General features: G+C 36.9%; 1 protein-coding gene across 1 annotated transcript; it reads right to left on the reverse strand.

The window, feature by feature from the left end:
* Positions 1–3,114: 3,114 nt before the first annotated feature.
* CETN3 (centrin 3) lies at positions 3,115–13,926 on the reverse strand. Its single transcript, XM_084225020.1, has 5 exons — positions 13,803–13,926; positions 11,613–11,748; positions 9,781–9,895; positions 7,070–7,261; positions 3,115–3,549 (listed from the first exon to the last, which is right to left on the reverse strand). The coding sequence occupies exons 1-5, from the start codon at positions 13,817–13,819 to the stop codon at positions 3,506–3,508; spliced, it is 504 nt and encodes a 167-aa protein (XP_084081146.1). The 5' UTR covers positions 13,820–13,926; the 3' UTR covers positions 3,115–3,505.
* Between the last annotated feature and the right edge of the window lie 387 nt (positions 13,927–14,313).

A 14,313-nucleotide genomic window follows, 5' to 3' on the forward strand; every position in this document is an offset into this window, starting at 1 on the left:
GTAAAGGAAGCTCCTTCTCCATCCCTTCAGCCAGCTGTCAGCCATTACCATGTGAGAGAGACATTGAAACTCACGCTACAGCGCCACCTGCAGCCGCGGGGGAATCACCGCACCCGCCCGGCCTAACTGGGGAGCCACCAGCGCCCCTGACGGCTGGGACCGGAATTGCACCAAAGGGGAAATGGCCGGACAGCCGAGAGGCGGCTGTTGGGTCTCTGGGAGGTAAGGTTCCGCAATTTCAATATCTAGCATTTATTCAATTTTTTTTTCCTTTGTTCGTTAGGGCCTTCCGGGCACCCTTTTTTTTTTTTTTTGTTAATAAACAGGTTTTTTTTTTTCACTTTAATCTCCTGGTATCCAGTTTTCTCACTGGCAGAAGAGTTATTGAAGCCCTTTCTCTTTAGAGGAAATGGTAATTCCAGGGTGTTTTCTCCTGAAATTTGTCTCAACAGAGCAGTGCATCCATCAGATAGGAGCCACAAAAAACCTCCAACTGTGTAAGGGGTTATGAGCAACTACAAGCAATCTGTGGGGCACATGGATTTGGTCCAATTATCCTCTGTTCTTGTATAATTTGTGATAAAAACTTCTGCTAACAAAGTTTACTTTGTAATATCCCAGAACTGCACATAGGCTGCAAAACTTTCTTAAGCTAGGGATTTAACAATTGAAGGATTTCTCCATGTCCATGCTCTGCTTCATGGCTTAACCACCACACAATCTCCAACAATGCCAGTCACGGTATCTTCCTGAGCTGCAGCCACAGTGCAGGAAGAGCAGCTGTATCTCTGTGAACCAGAGACACCAAAGACAAAGCGATCAACATGGACCCTGATGCCCTCCCCTTTGGGCTGCCATTCCTCCCATGCAGGCCTGTGGCTTAGCTTTAGAGCTCAGGGCCAGCTGTGTCCCTTCCCAGTGGCTCTGTGCTCATCCCTCCTGTCATAATCTGCCTCTTTGGCCTCTGCTCTGTTGCCAGACAAGTTGTCAGTTTCCCTTTTCCTCTTCGCCAAGTTCTAACAGCACAGTTAAGCACAGCTCTGTTGTCCATGGTAAAGTCAAGATGTTTCTCAATTCAAGCAGAGCCTTCACATGATGCAGCACACGTAACCTTAACATTGTCTGACTGTTGATGACTTAACTGCCATGGAAACTTCTGCATGAATAAATACAAACCAAATATGATTGATGTCACAAACCTACTACATAAAAGACAACTCTAAAATAGGTCAGTAGAGTAGTATTTGGTGTACACTGGTATTTTTATTAATTTGAAAGTTCTCAATTTCCTCAAAGTTACATGCAATTAATTAGGGATTAATTAATGGGATTATCGATCTCTGGCACAGTTACAAACAATTGTTACTGTAAGCTCTTTAAAAGAGCTTCCAGTGATTTCAGTGCAATGGATTACAATATCTCCTAAGCTGCCATTTTTAACTTCCACCAGACATCACTGTCCTCCATAGCAGAGGTGACAGAGGAACATCCGTTCCTGGTATTCCAAGCCAGATCTTGTTCATTTAACACTAACCCACTTTTGCAAATCTAGAAATAAGAGACACATTCAACAGCACACCTATTACATATGTAGTGATGACTGCTGAACCTTGACAGTATTCTACAACAGAGATGATAAAATGTGCCACCAAATCACCCGCTTCCTCTATGATACCAGGCAAAGTACAAAGAGAAAAAAATGGGAATCTGTATCCTATGATACACCAAGAGAACTACAAAAAAAGTACCAGGATAGATGTGAACCCCACAAAGCAGAGAGAATTAAATGTAGCATCAATGCTGGGGCCAAGCTGACAGTTGCAAATTTAGAGATTATATCTTACCATGCTCTGGTCTCTGATCGGACATAATTATTGTCAGGTTGGCGAATACCAAGGAAAGCCAACAGGAATTGCAACAACCCCAGTACACAAAACTGTGAGATCAACAGTCAGCAGCACAGAACAACCACTGTTTTGAAATGCAAAAATCTCCAGAACAATGAAATGAGGAAAAAAAAGTAAAACCAAACATTGAAACATTAGTACCACTACAACTGAGAAAATAGCATCACGATTCTGATTGTTTCTTTTCTCTTCTTCTGTGACACTCCCATACTCTGAGCTACTTACAAGACCTCTCTCCAGGTCACTGGCCTCTGTTTATGGAGCCTTATACTACTGTTACCTGGCCCCTAACAAATGCTGCCATGTCTGCAAGAACAAAGTAAGGCTTACCAAGTATATTGAAAAAGATAGAAATAAGGCCTCAATTCAGAAGACACAAAGTACATCTTACTGGAAGAGTTACACATAGTAAGTGGTCACCTATCAAAAAGTAAGTACCAGCCATCTACAGAGATGGTACCATCCCACTAAAGACCACTGCAGCATGTTAGAACACTTAGCACATTTAAAGGTAGGGTTTTTGAGGTAAAAGTTTTTTGAAGACTATGAACAGACCTTTCCAGTTCTTTATCATTTTGATTGTCTGCAGAAACTAAAAGTGTCCCTGAAATAGTTTACAAAAATAAATTAAAAGTCAGAAGCTACTGAACTGGACAATTCTCATACTCATCCTAGAAAATTCTTGTTAGGAGCCATCCATAGGCTCAGTCCCAAACACTGCATCTTTTCCCCTAAACATTCACCTCCCAAACAAATCTTCTAAGATTGCAAAATACAGGTGAGGAGTTGTGGGGATTTGTTGCAGGTTTTTTAATGGATTTTTGAAATATGTTTTATATTTCACGTGGGGTGTTTTTGCCATTAGATTCTAAAGCATACTACTTGGCTTCAAGGAAGTTTGCCACTGCCATTGTCTCCACAACTATCAGAACTGTGGATACTGGAGAGAGAACTGCTGGCTGACATCTGAGTGATTTAAGCATGTTTTGAAATCGTGCATAGTTGTGTGTCACTTGTTATCATACACGTGTAACAGAGTTAATAAAAGGCATCTTTGAAGATGCATATGTTTGCCCATTTAATGTTGCAGTTCATCTAGAAGAACAGAAATAAAAGCTTATAAATGAAAAAAAGAAAAAAATGATTCATTGTCCCTCCTAGTTCAGCTCAGACTGAACTACAATAATAACACTTTCAAGTAGTAGTAAAGAATGTTTTATTAAAATGGAAGTTTTTCAAACCTTACGTATCAAAACTAAGGCCACAACTAATGCTAACACAAAGTCAAGAACCTCAAAAGGTTCTCGTATGATACAATTTAGAAATCTGAGACAAGGCTATTTTACAAAGTTACTCAAACATTCTGAAATGCAGCATTACTTATTTGTACTAAAATATTACATCAATTATCCTAGTGATAATATTTAATGATACCAAGCACTGAATTATCAGTGCATAGAGCCCGTTTTTATTTTGGTCCTGTGACAACTACCTTTCTGCAAAACTCCAGCTACCAAAATAAATGAAAGTACAAAACATTGTAATGGAAGCTGCCAACTCCTCCCTTTTGTGGATTGTTAATTTCTTTTCTTCTAATGTTAAATATCTCCAGTCATAATAGCAATAAATTCTTCTTGATTGACTGTAAAAAAAAAAAAAAGAAAAGAAAAAAAAAAAAGAAAATCATTAGACAAACAGCAAACAGCAATAAACCTTAAGAAAAAATAATGCATATCTGTACTTTACTTAAAGGCTTCTCTGTTACTATTTGTTGCATCTGATCCATTACTATAAGTGTTTAAAATTTTCTTCTAGAACAAGGATTTTGCACAGGTTTTTTCATGTAACATGAAGTCAGAATGCAAGCTTTATTATGTGGGATACTAAACCCAGAATCTAGCTCACTTATAATCACTTATATTATTTCTAATTATAAAAGTAAAAAATACTCTAAAAGTGAAATATGATAGAAAAAAATCCCCAAGATTTTTCTGGCTATGCAAAATAGTATTATTTTAAAGGTCTATAAAAATGTTAAGAATGGTATCTAAATTTTATTAAGTAAATACTTCTCTAGCAACAATACCTTAGTTATGACTGAATTCAGATTCATTCTTAAAATCATAATTCAAAACATTTACATCCAATTTACCATCATAGATCAAACAACTCTATTCCTGTCTACCCATTCTATAACACTTGACAAATACAAAACAAATTTTAAGATTTTTTAGCAATTATTGCATAAATTAGCTAGTTTTAAAATGGACATTTGATGAGCCTTTCCCCATTTGAACTTTCTTCATTCTTCATTTATAATTTTACACAAATGCACTTGAAGAAGTCATAATAATACAGTAATTACTGTTCACTAATTATTTTGCTGCAGTTATACCTGAGGTGCTGACCTTACTCATACTTTAAAACACAGCCCCTGTAAAAGAGTGAACCAGTTAACATGTTCACTCTGCAACTAATTACTGCACCGGGGAATGATTAGAGTAAGATGGTGGTATGGAAAAGACAAGACACATGCAAAGCCCTGACAATTACCTATCCCAGCCAACATGCCCAGGCTATTCCTAAACAAAGCACTGCAAAGAAGGAACTACATTCACAGCTAGAAGAATATTAAAGAAATTCAACTATGTTAAAGAATAAAAAAAAAAAAAATCAAAAAACCTAAATATGTCCTACTGTATGTAAAAAAATAGGAAGCAGGTATATTTAGTCTAGCTTAAGGCCCTATGCTCTGAAATATCAGTCCATCACATAGCTACATCTAGTTCTAGACACAAAAATACTGTCACTGTATTACTTTAAAAGCACTTCCACAGCTTTATCACAGTAACAACATAGTAATAACACAAATTCAAACATAATTTCAAAAATATACTCTGGCTTACAACATCCTTGAAAATCATGCTGCAAAGTGGAAATACAACACTATAATGACAAACAAATTTTGGAATGTTCAAAGAAACTTCAAGAAGCGTAGTTACAATTCCCAGTAACCAAAGTAATCCCAGTTAGTCCCCTTCAGATACAGGATCTGTTCACAAGTTAAGCATCATGAAAGCAGAAGCACTGTTTTTCATGGTATCAGATTTCCCTCAACTCCATGAATAAGTAATCCTAAAAGACCAAACTAGAATCACAGCTAAAAGAAAAGACAACATTGACTTAGAATCTTGAGTGTTAAAGGTGTGTATTTTTTCAGTGATGGGTTTGGGTACTTGTCTTACTGTTGTGCCAAAAATCCGAGACACAAGACTGAATAGTGTTTCCTACAGTTGCATCCACACAAGATGACCAAAATTGCATGAACTGACACCATGGAGTTTTTCAAGTCAGTTGTGCTCAAAACCAGAAGTAATTATTAAACACAGGAATACCAAAGTAAGATTACTTACGTATTTAAGGGAGACAAAAATATATCAAATATACTTTCTTTTGCAGAAATCTGTGTAGTACTGTACCAGTAAAGCTCAGTGGTTTTGCTGGGAACATAAGGGTTCATGTAACCTGAGTACCATACAAGATACCTTATTTCACTGTGAGCAAAATAATCTCTCAAATATAATACAGGGTTTAAAACAAAAGTGGTATTATTCCTGTATTTGATATATCAATAAAAAATGCTAACAATTAACAGTTTGAAATTTTTTTTGGAGAGCAGGAAAAGGAGAATTAGATGACAGCAAGATTTTGCCACATTTGCCAGGTGTTTAAAGACAAACGAAATAGTGATTCACAGAATAATTAACTTTCTCAGAATGAATCTTGAAAATTAGGAACAGCCTCAGTTTTCGCTACAGAACAAAATCACTCAGAACTTTAAGGATTAACAGCACGATACACAAACATTATGCTGTCACTCTTCCACATTCAATCTTCTGCTTGCTCTAACAAAGACAATGAATGGATGATTGAATAAGAGGAAACTGAGCCACTTAAGTCATAGCTGATCAACTTGATTTAAAAAAATCAAGTCAATTTGCACTGACACAAAATAATGACTCAATAACCCTCCTGAAAGGAACTAATGCTATATGTTCCATATGTAGTACCCAAGTAACAATGTGACAAAAGAACACAATTTATCCACAATTCTGACATCTCATTTGGCAGCTCCAGGAGATCAATGCATGACAAAACATAATTGCACAATGAATTCTAATTTCACTCACCTCTACAGCTATGATTCCAAAAATAACACCTATATTGAATAGCATAGAAGACTATCTGTCAAAAGGCTGACAACACAATTTTTTCCACCAGTACGTGTGTGTTTTGAGCCCAAAATATGCTCAAAAGCATAAATATCATTGTCACAGGAAAAACTGATGACCTGATAGTGAAATCTAAGATACGAGTCAACACCCTGTAAGAACGGTGCTTGATGGACTGATGAATTCTTTATGTGCAAGGTCTTAAGTGAGTGATCCTCAAAATTCAGGTACTAAGGTTTCTAATGAAAAAATAAGTTTTTTTTGAAGATAATGAAAAACTCTAAGTTTCAGTGTTGACAATGATTTAACAAGAGCAGTATCAAACTTGATTTGCTAATTCATTCTTTATCTACCTAGTAAGTCCCTTCTGCAGCCTACTCTGTATGGACCATGTCAGTTGCAGAGACATTTTTCACACTATGCTTTTCAGCACTCCAAGGCTCAGAAGTATGTTAAGGAGCCATGCAAGCTGATCCTACACAGACTCAGGCTACTTCCAACATGATTTATTAGCTTAATGCTCCATATCCAATGCTAAAATCATAACAATGACATACTGCCACTTAAAATATAATGATTAAGTGACCAAAAACTTTTGCTCAGCACTTCACTGCTTTTACTGATTAATAAGGAAATAAAAAATGTAATGTAGGTACACAGAATCTCTCTTACTTCTACCTTCAACTACACTTTTATCCATCTTTTAATAGACAGTGGCTGACTAAGAGTTGGTGGTGAATCAATTAGATTCTTAAACTCCAGGATTAGTAGCTGTCAAAAGCAATTGTCTGCGTTATTTATAAGCTAAATTATGTTAAAGATGAAAGTAATCTAGAAGGAAATGAAAGAGGACATCTTCATAACAAAATAACACCTAAGAAGGGAACAAAATTAAGAACCAAATGATATGGTGTTATATTTGCCACATACTTTCTCCATCTCCATCCTTATCAAATTCTTCAATCATAGCCCGCAGTTCTTCATCAGACATATTTTCACCCAATTCTCTAGCAACCCGGCGCAGGTTTCTCAGACTTATTTTACCAGAGTCATCATCATCAAACAATTTGAATGCCTTGAGTATTTCTTCTTGAGGGTCTCTGTCCAGTATCCAATCTGTCACTGCAAAAAGGATACTTAAGTTAGACTAAAAAATTCAAAAAGGTAAACTCAGAATGACCTTTGCAAACTAGGACAATATAAAGAACACATGTCTGATTTCACCTGTTCTTACATTTCTATAGAATTCAATGTGCATACTTTTCTGGCTTTGTCTGACCTCTCTCACCTCTGTTTTCCCACGGAGTTGCTCTTTGGGATGTACCTGCTGCAGTAGAAAGCTGCACGGCAGTTCAGACTTTCCACACATTTTCCAATAGGAACTTAAAGTATACACAAGATGATTCTCTTTCAAAATTCAAAATTTTCAGAAAAAATACCATCAGCTCTTTTAGATGAAGGTGTGATTTTTTTTTAGTTTACATGGTTTCATCAGGATAGAATTTTGAGCTGGGAAACAGTAAGTGAAGAAAAACATCGACATGGAGCCTCTCTTTTAAAAATAAAACCACACTAACACAAAAAACGCCCATAACCAACCAACTGATCACATCCCAGCCCCCCAGACCTGAAAACAAAAAAAGACTAAGCACAGGGGTTATGAAAAGGATGCTGCTCTCAGTTACAAGATGTTTATTTTGAAAGGATTCTTCAACCTTTATTATTCTTTTCAAGATAACCATTTATCAGTTTCTGCAACAGAAAATACAACTTGCCTCATGAAATATTTCTCTAGTAATTGCTTCAGATCAACCGGCAATAATGTATCTCCATATCTTTGGACCTGCCAGTCTTGTGTTGCAGGGTTAGTCTTGTATTATCAAGCCATTAAAATCACATCAACACTGTTTGCACAGAAAGAACCACTTACCATCTGCTACTAACTGCAGATGGAATGTCTGCTCTGGCTTAGCTAACTCAAAAGAATTTTTCATGCTCATACAAGCCAACTACAGCAATCAAGTTTATATATCTGCAGATTTACCCTAAATTTAAATATTTTCTTTTAAAACAACAGTGCTGCATGACAGTATTACAGAATTTGAAACATGCTACCTTTTGTGGCAAAAAGACAATTGATAAATAATAAAATGTTTCTAAAGACAAAACTATAGAAGACAAAATATAATTGCAGCTTTATGTATTTCAGTTGAACATTAAATTAAGAGAAACTGATGGCTCAAGAATTGCTTACCTATATTCAGCACCTCTTCACAGTTAATGTCTCAATAACCTATTTTATCTAACTCCCCAGTCTTTCTGTTAGAAGTGATATCATATTTAATTCTGTGTCAAGGTCATATGGCAACACAGCAGTGTGCTACTTCAACTCAAGTTTTCCAACAGGTTCAGTCCCCTTCTAAGTATATACTGTGCTTTCTACAAGAATTTCTTGGCTTCTTGCAGCACTTAATGACTGTCAATATTGACAGCCAGAACAGAACAAGAAAACAATGAACATGACTGGGCATCAGGAATTTAAAAAGTAATTACATGATAATTATAGTATATTCATTTTATATAACATTACATAATGTAATATATAATTTTAAGACTAGTATTACTATCAAATCAGTACAGTCATTTTCTTCCCAATACTTCCACACAGACTTAATAATCAGAAAAGAACCAAAAATAATGTTCTCTAACTTGGAATATAACTATAAAAATATTACCTGTCATTAACAAGACATTTCATCCAGTACTAATCTGTAAAACAATTAAATGTTGTCACTTTTCAATCACTAATTCTTTTGATACATTAAGATGACTGCTATTTGTAGCCAAGAGAAAGTACTGGGGGTTTGGGTATTTTGTTTCATAAAATCTACAGAAATAAAATACCTTGAAGAAATGGACTATCATGAGAATAATGAACTATAATGGACATAATAAGCTAGAAATATAAACCCACACAGATTGCTTTTTGGTAAACATAAATTGTGTGCAAAAGCATAAATTATGTGTAACAAAAATCCCCTAAAATCTTCAAAGAAATATCAAGTCTTAAAATTCTGCAGATCACTACAAATTCAAAGTACATAAAATTTCACAATACAAAAATTTCAGATGAAAGACACAACTAGTGCTTAGTGCTACTGGCTCTATCAACAGTTGAAAATTTTGTAGTACAATATTTAAAATCTACTTCAATTTCTCTAATCTTTTTTATATAGGAAGTCTGTAGTCTGCTTGTCTGAGTATGCACGCCTTCCCATGAAATTCAGCGCCAAATACCTTTTCCACAGCAGGAAGAAGAATCTCACAGAGATTCATGAACAAGACAAGAACATCTACAGTTTAAACTTGCATTTATTCCTCTGTGTAAGCTTGAAAGAGATTGATACCATACTTCCTCTTATACTGTAGCTATCATTCATCTCTATATAACAAATTAAGAATTCAGAAAACAAATATTGATTTTTCCTTTACTATTGATCTATATTAAGAAAAATATTACATGAAATCGCCCACTTCTATTTCTTAAATAACTGAAGAAGGCCACAAAGTGCAGCTTTGAAATTGTACTCACTATTATAGGCTAAATATCTCTAGAGGGAGAAACACATTCAAACACATACCAACTTCATTAAAATCTTCAAAAGTGATCTTGCCTGTTGATTCTCGATCATAATCTTTAAGTATTTTCAGGACATCGGCTTTTTTCACATCAAAACCCAAGGCTCTCATTGCCACCTTTTGGAATAAAATGGAAGTGCGATCATAAGATAAGGATCAAAATGAAGATTTAACAGATTTTCCTTTTAATTTCAGTAATTACCTTCTTGCCAAGAGAGAAAGAGCATATCAATGGTTTAGTAACAATAATAAATAAATAAATAAATAAAAGGAAGAGAGCTTGGGATATTAAAACCATTTAGAACTACTATTAGGAAATGGAACATGCAGTTACAGTCCGGAAAAAAAAAAACCTATGCATTTTCAGGGATTTTACAGACTGGACCAAATGCATCTCAGGACAAGTAAATTTATTCCTCATTTCCAAAACCATTTCAAAATCTTATCTTCTTAAGACAAAACCAAAAATCATTCTGCAAATTGTATGGAAGTATATGTTCATGGATTTACAAGTCCTACAAGACTTTTAACTGCTTTTCTAGTCAGCCACAGAAGCCAACCTACATTTTACTTTTCCATTAGTGCAGAATTCCACATTTAGTTTCCCATTTCACCATAGAAGGCAATTGCTCAGCACACAGCACCCTGACTTCCTCCAAACTGATGAATAGAGGCTAACCATACATGGAAAACCACTGAAGCAATTATTCAAAAATTGATGCTATATGCTGATTTGTAGAGAAGGAGACAAGTAGTTTTTTTCTTTATGTGTTTCTGCTCTTTCACAGTACAAGCTTCAGAGTGACAATATTTGATTAGAAAGCTAAGAGCTTTTCAAGTAATCATGACAGCTGGGAATTCAAAGCATACTATAACCAGAAAAAGCATAACCGTAACCAAGAGAGTGTCCAGCAGAACCCTAGTCACAGTGACTTCCACCAAAGATAAAATAAGTGAACTCTGAAATAAAAAGAAGGGAATTTCTTTACCTAACACACTCCTGTAGCAGCAAATTAAGTAAAAATAAGACTTTTTTCCTTCTTCAAATTACTTGGTAGATCCACACTATAGAGCCAATACACTGAAGTAGGCATTCTTTAAAAAAAAAAACAACTCACTCTATATGTGACTGAAGCACTGGCCTCTCCAAAGCTACTTTTTTTTTCTTGACATCGTAATTAGAATAAAAATGCATAAAAGACTTAAGGAGAGTTTAGTGAACCCCATTCACTACTCTGTAGACTTTCTGTGGGAGGCCTTACCTAGAAAGTCATCCTAAATGCCATCTGCTAATAGCTGTCATTAGGAGCCTTTCTTTGGGAAGGGCAATTACTGAGCCTCCCTCAAAAAGCACACCTTATTCCTACAAATCATATGCTTTCTTTTGAAAAATACAGGTAAGCTTGCAGTCAACAGTTTTACAAATTTGATTTACATCTTTTACTTACACATCTGAAACCAACACCAAACTTTAAGTTATACAGTATCTTTAAAACTAATCAAACAGTTTTTCAAGAGTTTTTCCCTCTGTCCAAGCTTATCCTTGGACAATTTTTCCATCCATCCAACCTTATCCCAGGTGTGTAATTACACCAGGTTATTTAGAATGCTGTAGCAATTCTGTTACGCATGAAGTATATAAAGTGGAAAGAAAAGCTTATTCTTACACCAACAGAATATTTCCCACTTTTTCTTTCTTTCTTTCCTTCATTCCTTTCACCCAGCAACACACCTTGAAGGAAGTTTTTAAAGACACAGTCAGCATCTTAAGAATTCACTATGGAACAGATATATTATCTGCTATAAAATTGCTTAAATGAAAGGAAACTTCTACCTTTAATTCGTGATAATTTATTGCTCTATCCTTGTCTGTATCAAACAATTCAAAGGCATCTTTAATTTCTTGCTTCTGTTCCTCAGTCAGTTCTCTTCTTTTCTTCTTTTTAGTTTTGTCTACTGAGAGCTCATTCCTATATAAAGAAAAGGAAAGGTAGTGTAACAGATTTCTACTGGGAAGATGTCACTGATAACCTTTTCCACAATAAGAAGCTCACCATAATTTTAGGAATCACTACCTTACCTAGTCAATATTTTCCCAGCTTCTACTCCCAGTTTAAAATAACATTAGAAATAGACAATTACCTTGTGAAATCTGAGTGACACCTTCAGTCTCCCACCCAAAATAAAATCAGCACAGGTATTTTTGTTAGAAAGCAGCAATAACAACAACAACCAAAAAAAAAAAAAGGGTAGAAAAATTAAAAGTTAAAAAGGCTTCTTGAGGTTACAAACTAGATTAGCAGTTGAAATTATACAACTCATGAAAACATTTAGTTTCTACACTGTAGCTTAAAAAAATAAAATAAATCTGGGGACTGACAGGCCATTGGAAGCCAAACTAGGCCAAACAGTCTGGCTACTAAAGCTAGCATTAGGTGCTACAAATCAGCTTTGTTGCCTGCAACAGTTCTTAGATAAATAGTATGTGCAGGATTTTTTTTTTATCCTTTAGATCCCACACATACACACTGTTTTGAAGATCTTTTGGTCTGTTGTGGTATATACAAAAGAGCCAAGCCCTCCAAATCAGCAAATCTTGCTCAAAGACAGCCCCCTTTTCTTTGGCTAGGAATAAGCTTCTATTTTCAGAGGAGCATAGTAAAAGGACAAGAGACATTTAAGGAAAAAAACTGCAGCTAGATCTAAGGGAAAGCATTTTCCCAGCACATGTGGTGACATGCTAGAACAGTTCCACTGGGAGGGACACTCCATCCTCAGAAATTTTATGAACCTGACTATAAAAGGTGCTTAGCATCCTGAGCCAGCTTTATGTAGAAGTTGCTGTGATCAGGAAGCTGAACTAGATGACTTCCATTAAGTTCTTCCTAACCTAAATTACTGTAGAGTTTATGCTATACTCTCAGGAATAGGCTTTTTATTCTCATTTGTCCTTTTGCACCGGAGGTAGAATGAGTGCTGTATCACCTCGTGTAGAATACATAAAGATTACCAATCAGAAAACAGCAAGATTAGCTTTCTAAATTCCCTCTAATAAGCTACTTTATGCCCTTCTTTGTGGACAATTTGCTAATTTTAATCAAATCCTAAGCTTAAACATTTATCTAGAGGTAGCTTTCAAGAACCACTGAAGCAAAAATCCCAGATACAGACAAGAAAAGTGCAAGCTGCAGAAGCTGAGCCTGCTTCAAACAACAATATCCTCAAAGAGTAAGATGTCCTTAAAAGACAAATTGAGACAGTATGATTTCATACAGGCTTTGGATTACTACAGCTCTTGGAAGGACTAAAATAACTCTGACCTGGCTATGCGATTAGGACTGGGAGAGCAGTTCAGATCTAGGGAGCCCAGATTTTGTGAGCTACAATGAAGAAATCCATTTATAAATCTGAAAGCAGATTAACACCAAACTCTTCTGAAAGAGCAATCTGGGTACTTAACTGTACATTTAGTGCTTAGCATAAAATAATTTATCAAAAGAAAAAGAAGCACTCAAATACAAGCAGTTCAGAGCCACTTCTGCAAGTACTCTAACCATACTAAGCATGAAGTTCTTAGACTTGAAAATTATGGATAACAGTTGCCATGTAAGCGTATTAATTACACTTGAAGACATAATTTACCAGGTACTGGGATGAATAAACCAGGCTCCTTTATGCAATAGCCACTAAATCAGAATTTATAAACAAAACAAAGCCGAGCAGTTTAACTTTATGCCTATTCACAGGCCTTTTGAAAGCACATCACACAACCCAGAAGCGAACCTCCCAAGGCAAGACGCGCCAGACCCTACCCTCTTCCGGCAGAGACGGGCCTGATCCGCCCCCGGCCGCGCCAAAGGGATCTGATGTGACCGGCTGGAGGCCGGGGATGACCCAGGCCCCGCCACGGCCTGACGCGCCCCACATTCCGCCAACATCTCCAGAACGGGGACGACGCGGCCTGAGGGACCCCCACTCGCACTCCCGAGCGGGGGAAGCAGGAAAGCGCCGTGCTCGTACCGACCTGAGGGCCAGGCTCATCGTGCCGCTGCCGTGCAGCCGGGACCGGCTAACGCACCCCTTCCCCTCCGCACGGCCCGTCCGCGTCCGAGCCCTGGCGACACCGCGCTCCTGCCCTTGACGACGCCGCTCAAGCCACGCCCCCACCGATTACCTATGTCTGATTGGCCTGGGGTGGATAAACTCCCGCCTGCGAGCCCTAGAAGCTCTGCTATTGGCTGAGATTCTGCCACTCAGGCTGGAAGGGGCGGTCCTTGCTCTGAGCTGGCGATGGCTCCCGGCTGAGCCGTTTCTGCTGCGAAACGAGGAACACGAGAAAGTTTTCCTAAGGAAGGGTGTTTCTTGATGCTGATCTTGATTTTTCAAGCCTAATCAGCAAGAAAGGAGATTTAATCCTTGAAACACACGGACGCTACAAAGCAAGCTTAAAGTGATGTCCAGGGGTTAGAAAGAAAAATCTTTTGTTGGAATTTCCTTGTTAAGGTCTAGGGCACGACATGTTTCAGTGATGTCAT

The sequence above is a fragment of the Fringilla coelebs genome (assembly GCF_963513975.1).
Source record: "Fringilla coelebs genome assembly, chromosome: Z".
NCBI classification, from domain to species: Eukaryota; Metazoa; Chordata; class Aves; order Passeriformes; family Fringillidae; genus Fringilla; species Fringilla coelebs.